The 23256-nt window shown below is 36.2% G+C and overlaps 1 protein-coding gene across 1 annotated transcript; it reads left to right on the forward strand.

Annotated features, from left to right (window-relative positions):
• Positions 1-12605: 12605 nt before the first annotated feature.
• On the forward strand, positions 12606-23073 carry LOC109216339. Its single transcript, XM_019380481.1, has 9 exons — positions 12606-13688; positions 14499-14628; positions 15329-15825; positions 16965-17045; positions 17168-17266; positions 19861-19974; positions 20060-20143; positions 20890-20961; positions 22346-23073. Exons 1-9 carry the CDS (start codon positions 13368-13370, stop codon positions 22610-22612), a joined length of 1665 nt encoding a protein of 554 aa, XP_019236026.1. The 5' UTR covers positions 12606-13367; the 3' UTR covers positions 22613-23073.
• The last annotated feature ends 183 nt before the right edge of the window (positions 23074-23256 follow it).

A 23256-nucleotide genomic window follows, 5' to 3' on the forward strand; every position in this document is an offset into this window, starting at 1 on the left:
GGAGGCTCATATCTCACAATATATAAGCAATTTCGAGATGATCAAAAAATGAAAGTTGTAGCTCTTTGTGTCTAGTTTTCAAAAATGTAAACCATTTGGAATTTGGATTTGTGTACCAAAGTTATGGCTTGTACATTATAGGCTGTCCGGAAAGATAATGAAGAAATTTGTATTGCACAGGGCTGACTTTGGCAGCTTATATCTCAAAATCTTTAAGGAATTGGGAGATGACCAAAACATGAAAGTTGTAGATCTTGGTTTCTAGTATACAAAACATTAAACCATTTGTAATTTGGAGTTATGTACAAAAAGTTATGGCCATTATACTAGAGGCTGTCTGAGAAGAGTATGAAAAACGATTTTTGGGAATTTTCTTCTTCGCGAACACGATGGGGGTCTCGCAAACGCGAAGAAGACTCGTCTGGGCAGTGTATAAGTGTAAAGAAATGGGTTTGGCTCATTTCATCTCATTTTCTCCATTGGAGCCGACCTAGGAGCGATTTTGGAGCTCCATTTTCATCATCCATGTCAAGGTAAGTGATTCCCACCTATTGCAAGTTAATTACTTGGATTATATCTAGATTTTAATATGGAAAATCATGTAAATTAGTAGAAATTTTGGAATTTTGAAGAAAACCTAGAAAATTAGTATTCTTGGATTTTGACCACGATTTTGGGTATGGAATTAGGAGAAAAACGTATATTTGAGTTCGTGAGTTCATGGGTAAACCTTATCTTCGAGAAATTTCGGAATCCGGACACGTGGGCCCGAGGGCGTTTTTGTCAAATTTTCGATCTGGGTTAGGAATTGCTATAAATTGGATTGTAGTGAGTAATTGAGCATATATTAATGGATTTGTATAATCCTTGGCTAGTTTTGGAGCATTGTGCGTCGATTTAAGTCTTTGGAGGAGCGTGGAATGCCGGTTATGGATCTTAGGAGCGAGGTGAGTCTCCTTTCTAACCTTGTAAGAGGGAATTGTCCCCATAGGTGAGTTAGTTGGTTATGTGCTCCTATTTGTGGGGGCTACGTACGCACGAGGTGATGAGAGTCCGTGAGTAGCTACTATTATGCTATTGTTCGGGTAGTCTAGGACCCAAAAGCATGCTATACTTGGATTAATTGTGAAATTGTTGACAGTTTGAATTGCTTAAGTTACAATGAATTAGTAAATGAATTGCTAAAAGGATTAAACTTCGTTTTCTTAAATTGTTAAAAGAGGATTTGCTTTTATTTGGATAAATGTTCCCCGATAAATTCTTAATTTGCTATTTGAGCATGTATCCCTATGTGTACCTGCGTCGCATGTATGATTCGCGAGCAGGGTATTTGTTTACTTTATGTTGATCGCGTCGCAGGATAGTTCGCGAGCGGGGTAATAGATGCATCTATGGTTCGCGCCGTTCGACCCTCGGCAGTGCACAGTTTATTTTGAGATTACTGTCATTCTTAATAAATCCTTGATTATTCGCCTTAATAATATATCATTATTGGACCACTAGTAAGTGTCGAAGTCGACCATCTCGTCTCTACTTCTTCGAGATTAGACGGGATACTCATTGGGTACACGTTGTTTTCGTACTCATACTACACTTCTGTGCATTTTTTTGTACAAGTTCATATGTGGCTACGGCTTAGTGGCATAGCGACATGGTTAATACGGAGACTTAGGTGAGTTGCATTTATCGAGACGATAGCAGTCAGCAGAGTCTCATTCAGAGTATTGTATGGTATTTCCATTTCTGTCCACTTGTACTCCGGCGCTACCACGACCCTTAGTGGATTTGGGTCGTGACAAAAATGACCGATCGGGTTGTTACAGAGACACTTGTCATTCATTAAGTATCAACGCTTTGGAAGTTCTAGTATTATCCAGTTATTGGATTAGATCGGCAAATGGGTTCTCATCTGAATTAAACGCCCCACACAAGCAGGCCGAGAAGTTCATATTTACATGAGAAAACTATAAAAGGTGACGCAAAGAACCTTTGAAATTTAAAATTTGAATGTATTCCTTTTACTTTAATTTAATTGTTATAACCTTTAAATTTACAAGTTTAAAAATAAAAAAGAACTTGCAAATTATAAGCTAGAATATCTTCATGTTTAAGATATCATTTTAAATGAAATATAAGGCTCTTAAGTCTTTGAAGTTTTTCTCCAAATATTGTTCTTGGTATTAACATTTTACTTTCACTTGATATAAATTAAAAATTTATTTAAGTTCTTAATACATTACTCGTTAAAGTTTGATGTTTAATTTATTTATTTATAATTTAAATTTTTTATAGCATTCAAGTAAAAATTATATTGTATCATTTTTGTTAAATTTAAAAATAGAATATTTGCAGGTAATTTTAAGCCCGCCCCACTCCACATCAGATTTAGGCCCCCAAACCTCAACCCCCTTTAGCTGGAAAAAATCAGCCCGGCATTGGAGCGATACGAAGCCTGATTGGGCTATTTTTCACTGGACCAACCGGGCCCCTTGCCACCTTTGATTAAAAAAATTATCAAAATGATATTGTATAGCTCCATCAAAATAATTGCCTAAAATGTATATACATATATTTTTGTATGTTATATACAAAAAATATATAAAACTTATATACTTTTGCGGCGGCCGAGTATAAATAGCTTATGCCGCGGGCTAAAAGTAATATTTGCCCTTAAAATTCTCCCTTAATCTCATGCTAAAACTACTAATAATGCAATATCTAGTTACGTGTTAATCCTCATAACCCTAAGTTCTCAGCGTTAAAGTTTTCCATTAATCAGTTATGTTTTAGGTACCATAATCCCCACAACCGCTGCACATGATCAAAGAATTTGAGCTAATACATTTTTCCACCCTAAGAATTTGAATTTCAAGAAGGTGGACAGAGGAAAATGTTGAGAAGGTGAGGTATTAGAGGGAGAAAAAGAAAATATTTTGATCCAGTTGAGTTCTGTTAAGAACAAGCTCTAGGTCAGCCATTAATGGAGTAGCGAAATTGAAGAAGAAGAGAGAACAAAGAAGAGAAGAGAGGAAAGTTTTGGAGAGAGAAAGTGGAGCTGAATTTTCTATCTCATTAATCGGAAGTACACTGTACACTATTATATATCTATTACAAGATAATATTTTCACTAACTAATCTTATGACAGCTAAGCAACTATCCTCTAACTATATCCTTCTAGAAGAGTACAATATAAAGAGCTAACTATACAACTATTTATTTCTACACTCCCCTTCCAGTTGAGAATGGAAAATATTTTTCATTCCCAACTTGGAAAGTAATGCTGAATGTTGTTGATGGCCTTAAGCCTTTGTCAAGATGTCTGCAGGCTGCTCTTGACTCGATAAATATGTAGTTCTTATCAAACCTTCTTGTATTTGCTCCCTTATAAAGTGGAAGTCATTCTCTATATATTCTGTTCTCTCATGGTACATATGATTAGTTGCTATTTGTAAGGCTGCCTTATTATCACAATACAACTCCATAGGCATTTTCACATTCACCTGCAACCCCATCAGTAGTCCTTTCAAACATATCAATTCTGCTACTGTACGTGCCATGCTTCTATATTCAGCTTCCGCTGAACTCCTAGATATAGTTCTCTGCTTTGCTTTCCAGGAGATAAGTGATGCTCCTAGCTTGATACAGAAACCAGTAACTGATTTTCTAGACATGGGGCATGAAGCCCAGTCTGAATCACAGTAAGCCACAATTTCTTTTGCACTAGTGCTTGACATTAAGAGTCCAAGTCCAGGTTGATTCTTGACATACTTCACTACATGTAGAGTTGCTTCATAATGTGACCTTTTTGGTGCTTGCAAAAACTGACTCAAACACTGTACTGCATATGCAATTTCCGGTCTGGTTATCGTTAAGTACAACAACTTTCCAACTAGCCTCTAAAAAATGTTCTTATCTACCAAAAGCTCATCAGAACTTTTTGTCTTTATTAGCTCATCAAATTCTGCACTAGTTAGCTTTAGATGTTGTTCCATTGGAGTTTCTTTAGGCTTTGAACCTGGGAGGCTTGCTTCAGAGATCATCTCTAAAGTGTACTTTCTTTGTGACATTATGATGCCCTCACTTGATCTAGCAAACTCAACACCCAGAAAGTATCTTAGTTCTCCAAGATCTTTCAGTTTAAAGTTTTTGTGCAGAGCATCTTTGGCTAATTGTATCTCTGCCAAATCATTACTTGTAACAAGCAAATCATCTACATATACAAGTATGAGCACAAAAGCACCATTAGTAGTTTTAGTGAATAATGAGTAGTCATGTCTGCTCTGTTTGAAGCCAGATGTTAGTAGGGCTTGTGTTAGTTTTAAGATCCATTGCCTAGAGGCCTATTTCAGCCCATATAGGGATTTGAGGAGTCTACAAACTTTGTTCTCCCCCTGGCTACCAAATCCCTAGGGCGGTGTCATATAGACCTCCTCAAAGAGATCACCATTCAGGAAGGCATTGTGTACATCCATCTGGAAAAGAGGCCAATGCTTAAGAGCCGCAATAGCTATGACAGTCCTCACAGTAGTCATCTTAGCTACTGGGGAAAAAGTGCCATGAAAACCAATTCCCTCTTGCTGGGTATATCCTTTTGCTACTAACCTTGCTTTAAACCTCTCAACAGATCCATCAGCATTATATTTGATTTTGTATACCCACCTACATCCAATGGGCACTTTCTCTAGTGACAGGGTAACTACTTCCCAAGTGTTGTTATGTTCTAGTGCTTCTATTTCAAGCTTCATTGATTGAACCCACCTGTCATCTTTGATGGGTTGAGAGTAAGAAGAAGGTTCAGTGTTTGAGGGAAAAAAAAGCAAGGAAGGACTGAAAGTGGGAAGGAAGATGAGAACAAGACACAAATTGTTGAATGGGATAAGGGGAAGAAAAAGTGGAAGGCAAAGGAGGGTGAACATACTCAGTTAGCCAAACGGGAGGCCTAGATGTTCTGGTGGATTTCCTGGGCTGTAAAGATTGTGAGGATGGTTGGTGTGACAAAGAAGGTGAATCAGTAAGGGAGGATGGTGATGTAGGGGCAGCAGGATCAGTTAAAGATGGAGGATGTCAGGAGGCAGGTGTAGCAGGGCTGGAAGAGGAAAAATGAGATGGTGAATCTGGAGGGAAGGAAGAATCAGCTGGTAAACTAGAATGATCAACGCTAGAAGATGGTGGAACAAGTGGTTGCACATCAGAGATAGGAAAAAAATTAGAAGTAGGACATTTAAGAGCAGAATCAGGACAGGCAAGAAACTTGTTTCTGGAATATTTAAAAGGGAAAATTTCTTCTTTGAAGACAATATCCATACTGACTAAAAATGTATTGGCTTTATTGTCATAGAGTTTGTAGCCCTTCTGTGTTGGTGCATATCCCATAAACACAGCAGGAATGGATTTAGAAGTAAACTTGTCATGAAAGTCTGGTTTTGTGGCATAGCAAAGACATCCCAAGTTTTGATATGATCAAAGGTTGGTGGATTTTCATGAAACATCTCATAAGGAGATCTTACATTTAAGATGGGACTAGGTAGTCTGTTGATAATGTATGTTGCTGTAAGAATACAGTCCCCCCAGAATCTCAAGGGAATGTTTGCTTGAAACCTTAAAGCTCTAGATCCATCTAAAAGGTGTCTATGTTTTCTTTCCACAACTCCGTTCTATTGTGGAGTGTGTACATAATTGCTTTGATGAATAATTCCCTTGGTTTTGAAGAGATTAGAACATAAGGTGTTAAAGAATTCAAAACCATTATTTGATCTGAAGGTTTTAATAGTAGTGGAAAATTGATTTTCTACTAGGTGAAGAAAATCAGTCAATACAACATATACATCACTTTTTAATCTCAAAAGAAATGTCCAAGTCATTCTGGTACAATCATCAACCAGAGTTAGAAAGTACCTATATCCATTATGAGTATTTACTCTATATGGACCCCAGACATCCATATGAACAAGCTGAAATGAACTAGCAGATTTTGAATTACTAATAGGAAAAGGCAATCTTGTTTGTTTAGCTAATTGACAAATAGGACAATTACAAGCAGAAGTTGGAATACTAAACAAGTGCTTACTTATTGCAGGATTTTTTTGTAAAATTGGAAAAGGAGCGTGACCCAGTCTTTGGTGCCATAGATCATTTGTGTTTTGCTGAACTGAAGTGGTCGTGCACTTAGAAGAAGAAACAACAACATGTGTTGAAGGACTGAGGATGTAGAGGCCACCCTCAGGCCTACCAATCCCCTTTACCATGCCACTGAAGAGGTCCTGAAAGACATATAAATCAGGATAAAAATGAACTGAACTATTCAGTTCTTTAGTATATCTAGAAATTGACAGAATGTTATATTTGAATTGGGGGAACATAGAGTACATCATGTAGTACATCAGAATTAGGTAAAGTACGAGTTCCTATTTGAGTAATTTTGGTATTGTTCCCATTAGGCAAGTGCACAGATGCAGATTTAAGGTCAGAAATTGGATTAAAAGATGACAGTAGATTCAGGGATGAAACCATATGGTTAGAAGCACCAGAGTCAATAATCCAACTACATTGGTTATCAAGTGAGTTACCTGCCATATTTGCTGCATCTGTTGGCTGAGTCTCCTTGCTTAACATCCTGAGAATTTGTCGGTACTGCTCAGTAGTAAATGGCTGGACAGTTGGTACTACAGCTGGTGTGTTGTTTCCATGTGCAACATTTTGAAGAACCTCTGAAGTATGTGCATTATGTGCCATATTTCCAGGATGCTCATGTGTTCCTCTTCTCCTATTGTTGTTGAACTTGAAACCTGGAGGATATCCCACTAGTTTGTAACATGATTCTCTTGAGTGTCCCTTCATGTGACAATAATCACACACAGTTCAATTGTTTTTCTTGGGTCTCACATTCGAAGCATTTGCAGTAACTAATGCACTATTTTCTACATTCAGAGGCGTACTCCCTAAAATTCCAGCATGTGATGTGCCAACATTCACCCTTTGGCTTTTCTCTTGCACAATCATCGAGTAGGCCTGATCAAGAGTAGCTGTTGGGTGCATCATCAGAATTTGACTGCTTTGTGGTGCATAGGTATCATTTATCCCCATTAGAAACTTCATGAGTTTTTGTTGGTGAAGAAATATCACAAAAAGTCTTGATCTTTCACAGTCACAACTAGGAGATGGAATTATTGACTCAAATTCATCCCATAAGTCACTGAGTCTGGAAAAATACACAGAAACACTCGAAATGCCTTGTGTCAAACAACTAATCTCCCTATTCATATGATAAATTTTGGTGGCATTTACTTTATCAAATCTCTCTTTCATAGCTTTTTATACCTTCTCTGCATTGGTTGAGTATACAATTCCTCTTTTGAGTTCTAGTGCAACTGAACTCATAATCCATGACTGCACAATCGCATTACATCTATTCCACTGCGTAACTTATAGACATCCTTTTCAAAATGATCTCTGGTACATGAACCATCAACAAAACCTAATTTGTTCTTTACAAGCAATGACATTACCATAGATCTACTCCACTCTAAGTAATTTTCACTCCTTATCAACAGTTGAGGGACGAGTGAAATACCCGGTGTATCTATGGCTGTCCAACGGGACGGGACGGGACGGGACGGGACGAAATTAACGGGACGGGACGGGACGGGACGACATTTAAGCGGGACGGTGGCGGGACGGGACGAAACGGGACGGGACAAACGGGACGAAACGGTCGTCCCATCCCGTCCTGCTAACAAACGGGATGGGACGGGATGAGACGGGACGGAATGGGACGGGACGGGACGGGTTCGTGGGCCTTAAGTGTATTTTTTTTTAATAAAAAAACGTCTATTTTTTTGAAAATTACTATGTTTTTAAAGTTTGCAACGGCTAGATTTTTGACTTATTTAATAAACTTAAATGTTACTATGTTAGTATGTTAAAACGAAAATTAGAAAACTAAGTAAAGAATTATAAAATATTAAAACAAAAGACTTGTAATGAAATATTCTAGTAAATATAAATTTATAATAGAGTTATAATTTATTTAATATAATTTTAAAGTATTAGCTATTAAGTAACTAAGACAATTCATAAAAATAATTCATCGCTTAGAGCCTTTTATTTTATTAATAGAACTTTCAAATCTCAAATACAAATATAATTCTTTAATGGCTGGTGCATAAGTTGGATTATTTTTATACTTACCAAATACAACAGAAATTTCACAAATATACCATAATATTTGTGTAATAGTAGGATAATATATACCAGAAAATTATTTTGTAGCATAATAAAATTTTTCTAAAAATTTAGTAAGCTCTCTGATCTCATCCCAATCAGAATCAACAATTTGATCAACAGGGTAAGCATTATGCATATTAAATACCTTTTGGATGGGCACCCGATAGTCATAAGCAACTGTAAGCATTTCATAAGTAGAATTCCACCTAGTACAAACATCTTTTGGAACTTTTCTAAATGGAAGGCCAGCACTAGCACATTGTTGAGCAAATTCACGAATTCTACTTTGTTTATGAGCACGAAAAATATAGCCACAAGCATGTTGTATTCTACAAGCATCAGAAAATAAATTAAGACCATCTTTTACAACCAAGTTAAAAATATGGCATGCACATCTAACATAAAAATTATTGGATTAATTGGACAAAGTCTAGATTTTAAGCTATTTGCCGCGGTTGTGTTAGCAGACGCATTATCTAAGGTGATAGAACTTTATTAACAAGTCCATAAAAATCAAGTATTTGTAGAACAGTAGTTGCAATATATGCTCCAGTGTGTTTTGAATCAACAAATTTATAACCAATAATACGTTTTTGCAAGTTCCAGTGATGATCAACCCAATGACATGTAACAGTTAAATAATCACAACCATTAGGACTACGACCTATATCAGATGTGATAGACACTTTACAATCTAAGTGAAAAAATACACAACGAATATACTGAAGATATTCAGTTTGAAATTTAAAAACATCATTTCTAACCGTGGTCTTAGGAAAACTTTGAAAAGCAGGGTTATAAGTTTCTTGTATATAATGCACAAAAGCAGGGTGAGAAGGAAAAGTAAAAGGTAAGCCACAGACAGCCACCATTTTTGCTAAGTTCTCACGATCTCTATCTTTGTTATATTTGCGTAAAACATGACCAGAAGCAGGGTCAAGTTGTTGTTGAATTTGACTAGAACCAGATCCACTAGGAGTTCCAGAACTGATGGTAGGATCTATAATTTTTCCGGCTTCTATGTTAGCTTGTATCCATAAATCTTTGTGAGCACTTCTTAAGTGTCTAGTTAAACCCCCCGTCCCACCACTTACTGAGTGTGCAAATTGTTGCTTACATTTTTCACAGATAGCACGATGATTGCTTTATCATGTTTAAAAAATTTCCATACAAGTGATGTTTTGGGACGTTCAACCTTAGGCTTACCCCTTACAGGGGTACAGGGGGTAGGGGCTGTTTGGACCGTTGGCAACGGCTATTTTTGCCATTTAAGTCGTTGCCCAACAGCTAGTTTTTTTAAAAAAAAAAAACTGGCGGGACGCGGGACGGGACGAAACGGGACGGGACAAACGGGACGAAATGGCCGTCCCGTCCCATCCCGTGTCCCGTTTAACATTGGCCCATCCCATTTAACTTGAAGCGGGACGGGACGGGACGGGACGGGACGCGGGACGGGACGGGCCGGCCCGTCCCGTTGGACAGCCATAGGTGTATCCGATGGATGAACATATAGTGGATCGTTGCAATCTACTTGCTAAACAGTTGCATGTGAAGATCCAGCTACATTTTCCGGCGTATCGATCGCCATTACGAGAAAAAAATCAGAAATCAAAAGTAGAAAAAAAAAGAATTTAGGTTTTTTTTGATAGAAATAGGAGAAGCTGAAATGAGAAATGGATTCACAGATTCCTAGATCTCTGAATCGTAGTTAACCGTAGCTTTGATACCATATTAAGAACAAGCTCTAGGTCAGCCATTAATGGAGTCACGCAATTGAAGAAGAAGAGAGAACAGAGAAGAGAAGAGAGGAAGGTTCTGGAGAGAAAGTGGAGTTGAATTTTCTATCTCATTAACCGGAAGTACACTGTACACTATTATATATCTATTACAAGATAATATCTCTACTAACTAATCTTATGACAGTTAAGCAACTATCCTCTAACTAATTATCCTTGTAGAAGAGTACAATATAAATAGCTAACTATACAATTATTTATTTCTACAAGTTCTACTTTTAGGATTTTGGTTGATTTTATGTAAATTGTATACATCATTTAGTTGTTAGAAAAAATTTATCTCCTATCACCCAAGACTGTATAGAGATGGATGAAATCCCTCGACCTTTGGTTAGGAGTCTTAGATTTGAACCTTGTGAATGGAGAGAATTCTGGTAAGAAGTGTTTTCGCCTTCAATGGGCTTTACTTACGCTACATAAGTCTAAATTAGACGAGTCAGTAAGTTCTTGACACCAGATGATTATAAATAAAAAAAATCGAACTTGTAAACTTGAGCTTTCAAATGGAATTAATTAAGATGTATAATCTTCATTCTGAAACCTTTAGTAAGCGCACAACCTATTGAATGCGATATCAAATTCAAAAGTTTTGGTGGAAGCAGTTTGCCAAATGCACATTGCTGCTTTAAAATGCAAAAAGTTAGGTCTGCTAATGAAGTCTATATGTCTTTTAAATACTGTTGTTCCTGTTTATCATCCAAGAGTGTGGTGATCCAGTCGAAATTTCTCTGAGAAGTCTCATTTCGAACTATGAAATAAAAAATCTCTTGATAAGTAGCGCTTTGTCCTTTACTGAAGCTTTATCCGAGACAAATTTAAATTAATCGGATCAGTATTCCAGATACCGAAAGTATAAAGGTCAAAAAAAAAAAGAAGAAGAAAAACGAACATATATCACCACGAGCTTAGAGAGGGAGCACAACTTGTTGAAGCATTGAAGGACAACTTTAAAATGTGATAAAGCCGTGGAGTACGTATTTGCTTATTGATTATAGAGTAGTTTTGTATGGTGTATGTATTTAATGCTGCAACTAAAAGTTTAGGCTGAGTACATGCTGCCACTAAATTGGCCAGGTTTCGTAATATGAGATATATAGTTTGTAAAGATAATGTCAGATTCTATTTTCATATAGGTAGCATGTATTAATATCCTGGATAAGGAAAAGGAATCTGTCCATTTAAATGCAGTATCAAGCTAATGAAAGCATTATGTCACTTTTCCTAATTACTATATAGTAAGTACTTATTTGATGACTTACCTCGTGATTTAACCTTTTCATTTATAAAGCCACTGACTTGAGATGTCTTCTGGCTTCTTGAACTATTGCTAATGTTAGTGAAACAATAAGCAATTTGAAGTCCAATGTCATAAATTCGATAGAAAAGTCTATAGGGGTATTATCACTTTTAGTCCGCGCCAGAAATTATTTACATTCGATAATCGAAAAAGCATATAAATTTTTTATATTTTTTGTATATAACACAAAGAATGTATATGTATACAAAAAATATACACTTTTTCCGCTATTATTTTGAGAGCGAATATACAATGTTATTTTCCGGAAGTCGTCGGTCTTACGTATTTGGGAGGTAAGGTTAGATCTATGGAAGAAGATTGCAAACCTCCGTTTCATGAAGTGCCATGGAATCATGCAGTCTTTTCGAATTACGCTATCACATGTCTGAGATTTAATTAGATCTACAAGTGAAAGCGTAGTTCGAAAAGACTTGAATAATTACGTCCTCTGAATAATGCCGAGATAACACAATTTAACAATGAATAATTACATCCTTTGAACTATATATGACATTAGATCTTTGACTAAGAATACAACCATAATTAAAGACTTGAAGGAGTTAGCTAGCTTAGTTTGACATTTGGAAATGTTATTCGAATACAATCATGATTAGAGGACCTAGCTTAGTAGAAATGATGACATGGCAACTATATATAAAAAAAAATGGGGACAAGCAATTTGAGACAATGCCAGCTGCACTTTGTAGCACTAATGGAGAAGACAATGAATTATAACCAGCTGAGCTTTGTTTGCTTACATAATTGGTCAATTACTTGTATAATTTAGTGACCCTAGTCTCTCTTTATTTGTTCTGGATATTACCAAACTTTACCTAATCATAGTACATTACACTAAAATAGGAGCTGTGGCAGATTAAAGAAAACATTTAAAGATCTAGTATTGGTTTTTAATTCCTGTCCATAAAGATGAACGAGTTTGAAGTAAAATTTATTCGCGTTCACTATCAATCAATGACTACAAAATAAATAATAATTACTTTAGTCATAAGTAAGATATATAGAGATAAAATTTTATTTTGAACAACTGACATTAGATTATTTAGTTAGATATATCATATATGGAGCACATGTAAATATACCGGAAGACATTGCCTTCTTGTGTCATGAGTCAACTTCGACTAACACCTTAAAAAAACAAAAATTTAAGTAACTGGATAATAAAATGAAAAAGAGAAACAGTGGAAAATGGGGTCCAATCATCATGATTATTATCCCCTGTTATTTGTTAAACCTAAATTTAAGTAAATGCCATAGATTTCCATAAACTAAACTCTTCTCTCTCTCTCTCTCACACACACACACTAAAAGACAAGTCATCATACACATTCTCTCTATCATCATCACTCTTGTCTCTTTCTCTCTCTCACACACACATACTCTCTCTCTCTCTCTCTGCTTCTTTTCCTTTTGAAACTTTTTAACCTTATGTTTAGCACCTTTTTCACAAGGATTCCCTGAAAAAGCCTAGGGTTTCTTCACCCAAAATAAGAAAATCACACTCAAAGAGAAAAGGTGAAGAAGAATCAAGATTCGTTTTTTGACAATACATTCAACACACACTCACTTGTAACCAAGTTAAAGATGGAAACTTTGTGATTGTTCAAGTCAAAAAAGTACCAAGTCTTGTGCTTATATTTATTGGGGGTTGCTTTTTTGGAAACGTACATGTGAAGCAAATTACTGTTTTTTTTTGTCTTTTTGGTTCTTATCTCATGTATCAACTGCCACTCTCCATCTAATACTACTTTTTGCTGCGTGAAGATGGAATCTTGTGGATCTTGTCTTTACTTGTTTCTGCTACTTGGGTGCTTATGATCTGGGTTTTGTTCTATATGCCTCAATTAGAGAGCTGATCTTTTGTTTAGCAGATATGTCTGTTATTAATGCTATGATTTCACAGGTTTGGTCATATGAGTTGTTCTCATATCAAAATGATGGTTACCAATAGCTGGTGTTTGGAACATTTTAGAAATTTGGGGGTTTTGGGCATTGTAGTTTTTCAGTTAGCTGTGTGTATATTAGTTTAGTAATGGAGGACATTGGGTTATTTAAACAAGCTTGGATGTGGTTGCAATCAAAAAAGGATTGTTACTCTGTTGTGAGGACAGCTGCTGGCTGTTTTAGGGATAAAATTGCAATTTTTATTGAGCGGCATTGGCCAATTGTTTGTTGTGGATGTGCAAAACTAGGAAAAGGGCTCTTTATCTTGTTCAGATACTGGAAAGATTGTTTAGTACGGGGATGTCGATCGTTTGTTGGGCTTGGATCCGCCGCATTGCTGGTTATTATGTGGAGCTGTTTTCTAAGTTTAACATCGATGTCATGTCTGGTCTACGTGCTCCTTAGTATGGTATGCTTCTACTCCATTTCTGTTTGTGATTTTGCTAGATGCTTTCTTTATCTGTAGCTTTCTACTTTTTTTGTCTGATTTGTGAGAATTGGTAGGATCTGCTTCCTCTTCATTAATTGGTCGATCAATCAGTTTGATTCTGGTTTTATTGCATATGCATTGTACTTGTTAAGGCATTTAATGACATACTACATAAGATTTGAACATATCGACTGGTTGTTGTTTAAATTAATGCTGCAGTAGTGTCCAAAAGTGCTTGTGTAGGGACTTTGCTCACAAGTATCTTTCGCAGGGGATTCTATGAGCAAGTACTACAGTTTTTGGTTCTTGTGATGATTTTTTCATAGATGTCATGCTTATTAAGTTCACTTTTTCTTATTCACATGAGAAATTATATATTTCTTGGCGATGTTCAAGATTATTATATTGTAGTATTACTTAAAAATCCAATTCCTTGAAGGTTGTATTAGACATAAAGCAAGTACCACTCTTTTCCCTGTGTTTAGGGCCATACAGATGTCCATGCTAATTGAATGGAGTATATTTTAAAATTCAAAATTTTCCGTATTTATAATTTATAGTTCAATTAGAGTGCTTGAACTTCAATTTCATCTCTAATTCTTCAATGAGAAAGGAAAGATATAGATGGTTACTGAAAAAAGTCTCTTCTAGCTTCTTTTTTAGTCTTGTGCCACTACTACTCATTGGCCTTTCCTTTTAGCGAAAAAATACAGTATGCTATTCCACTTGTTTCCTTTTCCTTTTCAATAATGAGGTGCTGATGATATCTTATACTGATTTGCTTTTCAGGGTGCTGCAGGTGCTGCTGTTCAGTATTTGGGTTGCACTCCTGGGCTTTTCATTGTGGGGCTCTTTGCTATTCTAGTTTTGTGGATGTATGCCAACTTTTGGATTACTGGTGTATTGTTCATAGTTGGAGGTTAGTTTGTTCCATCTAATGCAACTAGTTTGACCAAATTGCTCAACTTCATGTGCATGTATTCTTTTCATTCATGGGTGAAACCATTCTTATTCAGTAAAAAGTGAGACCTAATAAATGGACATGTGACTAGATAGTGTGATATCACTTGAAGGGTGACATTATTGCTTGCTTGAATCTCTTCATTACTTGAGATTTTATTAAATCTTATATGCAACCCAAAGTAAATATAGCTTTATTTTATTTGCTCTACAACATTCCCCATGAAGACGAAAACTTGGCAAGACATTTGTCTATTATTATCATTGGGGTTAGGCGAGCAATAAAATTTAGATGGATTACATTGCATGAAAACTAGCGCTTAATTCAATTGTATATCCCTGCTCAGCCAGCTGGATTCGGCTGCAGATATAGGATCTGGACTATTCGATGTGTGGACTGGATGGATGTTGTTTGTTTGGACTTCAGAATTTTCCTGTCCTGGGAGCACATGTAACTTAAAAAATTTAAATTAAGACAGAAAAGAGATACTATGGAGTAATCCTACTCTTTGAACTTCTTTTCATGTTCCTTATGGTATTGCTTCGATATGCTAAATTTCGAAAGTTAATTTACTTTTCCATGGGAAAATTTATATGTATGATATACCATATTTTCAGATGTTGTGCAACCTTTGATCCTTATTTTTGTGGCTTTGTAGGTTATCTATTTTCATTAAACCATGCAAGACTTGTGGTACTTATGGCTACCATATATGCTATGTATTGTGTAAAAGTTCGAGTTGGATATCTTGGAGTTGGTCTCTCAATAAACCTTGCGTTCCTCTCCAATGACTTAATGAACTACTTACTCCAGTGGTGTGACAATTTGAGTGAACGCACACACGTTGAAGATTATAAAGAGTCTGAATCGTTTACTGAGGATGACTTCTCCACAGATTATGAATCATCTGTTCCTGTGGATGAACCTGAAAAGGTTCACGCTTGCAAAAGCAAAACATTCAGCGATGCTGCTTCTACTTCATCAGTTGTTACCAAACAGAAAGAACCCCCTGTTAAGCAAGTAATTAGAGAAGATGGAAATTCGCTTATTGAGATGAAGCGGATATTAGATAGTGCAGATCATTATGAAGCACTAGGGGTTTCTCGGCAAAAGAAAATTGATGCTGTGCTGTTGAAAAAAGAATATCGGAAAAAGGTGTGTTATTTTTTTCACACACTATGTATTATCTTTCTGTTCATTCCTTCACTTAGAAATCTTAGTTGCCTCTCCATTAGAGTGACTGGTACTTGGTTGCTAAATGTAGTTGATTCGGCCTTGATGCCTACAGAAGAGGTCAATGCTGTTCAATGACAGCTATTATTAATTGGGAAAACTTCCAGTGGGATCTAAAACTGCTAGAGCAGACTCCTCTTCTTTCCTTTAGTGTTATTCCCTCGAATTTAAGAACTATAACACTTTTTTAGCAAAATCTTCAACTATTATCTCTTTAAATTACTGATAATAATAAAATTGCCATCTGCCTTGTATTGTTGCGAGCTGTTTTATGCAAATAGACATGAGCAACTGAAATCAGGCAAATAAGGACCTGGTCATGACTTTTTTTTTTGTGGACAATAAATTAGTTTTGGTTTAATATACATTTATGACTAGTAACTTAGTGGAGGAAGGCAAATGAGGATGCATGTGTGCAAATGTATTCTCTCACATATATACTGGCGTAACTAATCTATACATTATTAACTTATTGTCCGCGGGAAGTCACGTCTAATCATAATTTTTTTGTCCTTGTTTCCTTCAGTTTGTCTTGCAAAGGTACAATTTCTCGGTTAGAAAGTTATCAAGATTAATCTACCTTCTAACAAGTCAAATGTTGCCAGATAGACTTGAGCTTTGCCAGACATCCAGGCAAAAGTTTAATATTATCTTCTTTGAGTGAGAGGTATTTAAAGCCAAGTGATGAGTGCGAATTACCTCCCCTGTGGGATTTTACTGGGTTGTTGTTGTTGTTGATGAGTGTGAGAGACATCTACAGGAGTTCCTTATCCAAATGACCTTATAACGAATTACAATGTATCATATTGATGTTGGTTGCTCATCCGTCTTTTCTGATCTCGTTACATGTCAGATTGATACTAACTTGGGGTTCTGGAAACAGTGTATACAATGATATGAACAGAGAGATTTTAAACCCTCTAATTAGTTTGATGGATTTGAATTAGGCATCTAAATGTCTATGACATTCTTTGACGCAAAATATTAAAATCTTATGTTTGATCCGATGATGTCATTTACCTTCAGTTTGATGTTATTTTTATATACATGTAATGCTTCAGGCAATGCTTGTGCACCCGGACAAAAACATGGGAAGTTCACTTGCCAGTGAATCATTTAAGAAACTTCAATGTGCATATGAGGTGATTACTATCTTAAAATTTGATTTATCTGGTAATTGTTATTATCAAAGTATTATTGCTTCGTATTTGTTTGAGATGCAAACTGACCATTATGGTTTTCTGATACTTCCATTTGTTTTCAGGTTCTTTCTGATGCTGTCAAGAAGCGAGACTATGATGAGCAACTCAGAAAGGAAGAGTCTAAGAGTGTAATGCAAAGATCAGCTAGCACTTCTAACCAGGTACAACTATCTGACTGAACTAGTAGTTGTACCTGGTGACTCAGACACTAGCAGGCCGCTTAACAATTTTACTAATGCTTGAACATAATTCAACATCTTATCCTGCAAATAAAATTATTAACGCGGGAAAGGTTTCAATGAACTAGTGTTATCAGTTTAACTGGTAAAGAGTAGATTCAATGTCTGCACCGTCCTTCGTTGAACCATCGTATTCTTGCTATGATGACACCAAATTATATCATGCGATACTTGTTGCCCAACCAAAAAGATCCACGTTAAAGCTTTTAAGATGAAATGACAATTTCTGGGAGTATGCAGAAATTGTAAGATACCCTGGAATTATCGGAAGAAAGAATTTTACTGGAATAAGAAATTTTATGGTACGAGTAAGGCTGTATGTGGTCCCGGGCCCGGGCCTAAATGGGCTAAACGGGCCGGGCTAAACGGGCCTGGGCTTAGCGGTCCCGGGCTTCGTGGGCTCAACGGGTAGGACCAGCCCGTGACGGGCCTAAGCCCATATGGTCCTGGGCTAAATGGGCCGGGCTCGTGGGCTTAGCGGGCCTAACGGGCTTTTTTTATTTCTGGGCTTTTTTTTTTTTTAATTTTTTTTATTTAGGGCAATTTCTTGTAAACCATATGTGTATGTATATATATAAATTGCTCTTATGCATGGCTATATAAATATATGTGGTATATATAATATAGAAATCTAATTATTAAAGTGTTTGACGAAAATGTAAAATAACAAATCAATAGTAAAACTAAATTGGCATGCATAATAAATTAATAACAAAGTACAACATGAAGCATAAATACGTCTAATAATTTTAAAATAACACAAATTGTTGAAAAATCTTAAAGACGAATTTGCGGATAAATACCCTCAACACAGTACTTTATATGCCTCCTTAAAATGCCTGTGGTACACCCTGAACGAAAATTTAAGACTCTTCCACAGTTCTTGCACTTTAATATTTGGCCTTCTTCATTTTCTTCAAGCACTTCATAGTATTGCGACACAAATAAGCGCACTCTTTCCGAACGAGGCATGATTTAACTTGAAAATTGAGATTGAGACTTGAAGTCTTGAAAATTGGAGATTGAGAGATTGAGAGAAATTTAGATTGAGAAATGAGTATTGAGTATTGAAATGAAGAAGAGGGAGGGGGGTACTTATAGTGTTAGAGAAAGGTTAGTTTTGTAAATTTAAAAAAAAAACGGCTATTTGTGCAATTAATATGACCGTTGGTGGTCATTGGGGGTGGGGCCCTCATTTTGAAAAATCTTGTTTTGTAGTATATATAGTACTACTTCTTCATGTAAATATAATATATATAGTATACTAGTATAGTATACTAGTATAGTGTACTATATATTGTATGTTATGTATATATATTCCCTTATGTATTTTCTTGTAGTATATATTGTATGTTATGTATATATATTCCATTATATAATTTGGTGTAGTATATATTGTATGTTATGTATATATATTCCCTTATATATTTTCTTGTAGTATATATTGTATGTTATGTATATATATTCCCTTATAGGAGCAGCAGGACGGGTAATAGGTCTGGGTCGGGGAGCCGGGGGAAGGGTAGTAGGTTGGAGACTACTTTCACCAATTTTAGCTTTTCCCTTACCACCAAATATTTTTTTCAAAGAAAATGCCATATTAATTACAATTATGCAAACTAAACACACAAAAATATATTCTTAAAAGTTAAGAGTTGGAACGAGTTTACCGAATTGCCGAACAACTTCTTGAAAATTGAAAATCGTTGAAGACTTGAAGACTTGAATACTTCAATTCACCAACTTCACAATTTTTCACGAAATTGCAATAATAAAATAAGCAATTATAGAAGAGAAATTAGATATAGATTGAGAGAGATTGAGATAGATTGATGAATTGGTGAGTAAAAATGAAAGAATGAGGGGTATTTATAGTTGAGAATTGGGGAAAAGTGTAATTATATAAAGTTTGGGGGCCAAATGGCTATTTTTTAAAGTTCCAAACGGTTGAAAATTAAAGGCCAACGGCTAGATTTTAAAATCTGACCGTTGGCTATTTTTTTAAAAAAAAAAATTTTTTTTTTTAAAAAATAGCCGTTGGAGCCCGTTAGGACCGCTAGGCCCGGTTGAACCGGCCCAGGACCGCCTGCCGGTCCCGGGCTTAGCGGTCCCGGTCTCGTGGGCCTCGTGTACAAGACCGGCCCATCACGGGCTTCCTACCCATTAAGGGACCGGCCCACCAGGACCGGCCCGCCGTGACCGTTTAGCCCGTTAGGACCGCGGGCCCGGTCCGGTCCCGGTCCCAGACCGGCCCACATACAGCCTTAGGTACGAGTCTAAGACTGATATATGAAACTTGGATTTTAATTAAGAGCCTGTTCAGCTTTGTAATGTTTACCAAGGGAACTTGATGCAATTAGTTACGGATCGATCTTTAAAAAACAAAGAATGTCTTTCATGCAAGCCACCAGTTCTATGTCGATTTCTTTCATGTCATAAATAAGCTGCCAAAGTTTATCTTCAGATCCTTTAACAGGGAGAATATATTTCAAAATGACTTATTTGGTATGGTGCAGGAGTCCTCTAACTACTGCGCCGAAGAGTCGAGGCGTATCCATTGCACAAAATGTGGCAACTCGCACATTTGGATCTGCACCAATAGGACAAAGGCCAAGGCAAGATGGTGCCAGGTTGGTCATCCTCGGAATTGTCTGTTATGATTGCTGTTGCTCTCTTTCACTTGTTCAAATATTAAAGAAAGCTATTGGTGTTCAGGATTGTTGTCAATATCATCAAGCCAAAGATGGAGATGGATGGGTAGAATACAAAGGATCGTTGGTTTTTAATCGACCACAAAAGGTATTAATTTTCAGAGTAATTTCTTTGTGCTGAAGGATTGATGCAAATTAGTGTTCCATTTAGTTCTTTTACTAGTTCAGTTGATACTATCATTTCCTGAATATCTTGGAAGTATATTTTTAATTATGGGTTCTCAAAGCAAGGTGAAAATCTTTATGGCATCTTATACTTGATCATTATATGTCTAGTTAGATTTTCAATAGATAATATAGGAATCAAATTATCAATAAAATACTTAAACCATTCAAATTCCTTGGGTACTCATGTACTTAATTTTCACCTCACATTTATTACAAAGCTGTGAATTCTTAATGTTGCAAATAAGTAAATCCATCATCTCTGTCTGAAATTTTCTTCTGGTTTGGTCATTCTTAATCTTTGTCTGCAACATTCCTCTGGTTTGTTCTTATCTTAACATGTTTTTTGTGATCAAGCTATGATATACAGGGGTGTTTGGTGTTTTTAACTGTTTATGAGTTGTGTTTTCATATGCCTAGAGGATTTCAATCAAACTGTTAAAACTCTGGCCAATTAGTATGCCAGAACTAGACAAAGGTCAAATCCAAAGATTTGAAGTCAGCATTTAGCGGCACGTTTATAGTGGTTTCTCTTCCTTTAGTATGTAATTTTTCTTATGATAACCACATTTTCAGCTCATGCTTTTTATATCTTTTCACATTTTTCTGTTCTCTGTGTACCAATAAAATGTTCATTCTTCATATGTTCCGTATTTACTTGTCATTCAGGCGGAGATACCTCGTGCATTCGTCTGTGCCGAGGGCAAGATATTCGATGTGTCAGAATGGGCCATATGTCAGGTCAGTGTTCTCTGTTATTACTCGTTACAAAGTCAGATATAGGTTTAAACTTATCTGGAGGATGCTTCAGTTGGCTCTTTTTGTCTGTTTTGCATCATTGCTTTCATGACACATTCATTGAGTAAATTCCTTGGATGGTCACCCAACTTATGGAGATATCTCAGCATAGTCATTTTTGTTCCTCTCAGGACAACAAAGTTCCCAACTATTGCCAATTGACTCAAAAAATAAATACCACAAATTTACACACTATGTTATATTAAAACTTAATTTTTTAATAATAAAACTCATTTAATTCATGATCTTTAAATCCATGGTTCACTAAATTGGTAACTGAGAGTACTTTTATGAAGTAAACTATTCCTACTTTATTCATTTAGACCACTAAATTATAAGAAAAATGATTTAGGATTCTAGAATTTGCACAACTGATAAGTTAGCTCGGATCATTATGCTTTAGCTCGGATCATTATGCCTTAAAATGTTGCATATAAACTGTCAATCAAGTATTGTTGCTGTTATATGCCAAAAGTTGATCCAATGAATTGAACCTCCAGTATTTTTGAAACTCTCACGATATATGCTAATTTAAATAAAACGTGTCACAAATGCAAACGTAAGATGGAGATGTTTAATACCAACTCTGGTAACAACCTTTTTATTGCTTACGAAGGTCAACCACTCCTTCCACGTCAAAAGACACATTCACAAAACCATGGCTTTCCACTATGCAGCTCATGTTTGTTTCTCATTGTGGAATTTGTAATACTTGTGAAAAGAAAGTATGAGGCAGGACCAATATTTGCTAATTTAAACTCTCATATATATAAGGATCATGGATTAAGTGAGTTTTATTATTAAAAAATAGAATTTTAATATGATATGGCATGTCAAACGTGTGATTTATTTTCTAAGTCAAATAGCAATAGATGGGTGACTTTTGTTGTCTTAAAAGAAACAAAAGTGACTGGTGGGATATCTCCATAAGTTGGGTGACCATCCAGGGAATTTACTCCATCTTCTAAACATCATTGTCATCGTTTTCTATGTATGTTGATAATTTTTTTTTTTGGAGGGGGGGGGGGGGGGGGGATAAATCAACCTATTGTGTACATGTGATGACCGAGTGACATGAAGCTGGTGGATAAGAAATTGATTTCAACCTGTTGGAAAAAATAAAATATCAAATATGTTTGGCTTCCGTGTTGTCGTCTCTGTGCAACTTATTTTGCCAGAACTGGTAGTCATTGCTCCTGTGTAAGTAATAGAATAATCCTGGCATCAAAACTATTGTTATGAAAAAAGAAAAGCTATTATTGTGAAAAAAGATTAGGAAAATGACCTTTTCTGCTAGTACTTGTGTTGACCAATCTCCTCTGTGCAGGGTATGGCCTGTAGACCGAATACCCATAGGCCGAGTTTCCATGTAAACATGGTTGGATTAGAGAAATCAACCCAGAGATCCAATTCAAGCAGGTATCCCTGGGATTTGGATGCTGAGATGACAGACGAAGATGAAGAATTCGAGCTGTGGCTCCAGCAAGCTCTAGCTTCTGGACTTTTTTGCGAGACTCCAAAGCGCAGAAAGACTTGGAGTCCTTTCAAGTTGAATCAGATGAAAGGAAAGAAGCAATGGAGAAGGTCTTCATAAGTACATGCATCAAAATTTGCTATGAATTTGTGCATGCCACTCTTTTGATGGTTCAACATCCACTGCCCCTAAAATCAGGACAAAACAAAAAATGAGGATAATAACACACGAAGCGATATCTTTAAGGTTTCCTTATGCATCACGCGAAGATGACCGAGCTTCTCATCAAGGGAGAAGCCATACGTTGGCTTGGCTAAGGAAGTAAAAATGTGCTGATTTAGCTGATCCATTTGTAAATAGCATCCTAATTATGTGGCAGCATTTATCTACTGCGATGCTCGGTTTTTTATCAAAGATCCTTTTGGATTGAGTAGGAGGTACAAAACTGAGTAAATCTTTGTACATCTGATGATCCTGCCTGGACTTGTATTATTTGAGGTGCAATAAATTTCAGAGAAGATATTGTACTTTTGTGCAATTGTAGAACAATTCATATTGTTGATTCCACTGCATTATCCACATATTTATTCCCGCCACTGCGCATAGTTAGATCATGTTAAATCTCATCCTCGTTTCATTAGATGCAAGCAGAAAGCAGTGTATTTTGTTACATTGTTCAAACTATATTCTAGTATTGAAGAGTGATATGCTATTTGGTAACTACGAGTGTCTTTTTCTTGGGGATGAAATTCAAAAATAGCCAG

Source organism: Nicotiana attenuata, unplaced genomic scaffold (genome assembly GCF_001879085.1).
Source record: "Nicotiana attenuata strain UT unplaced genomic scaffold, NIATTr2, whole genome shotgun sequence".
NCBI classification, from domain to species: domain Eukaryota; kingdom Viridiplantae; phylum Streptophyta; class Magnoliopsida; order Solanales; family Solanaceae; genus Nicotiana; species Nicotiana attenuata.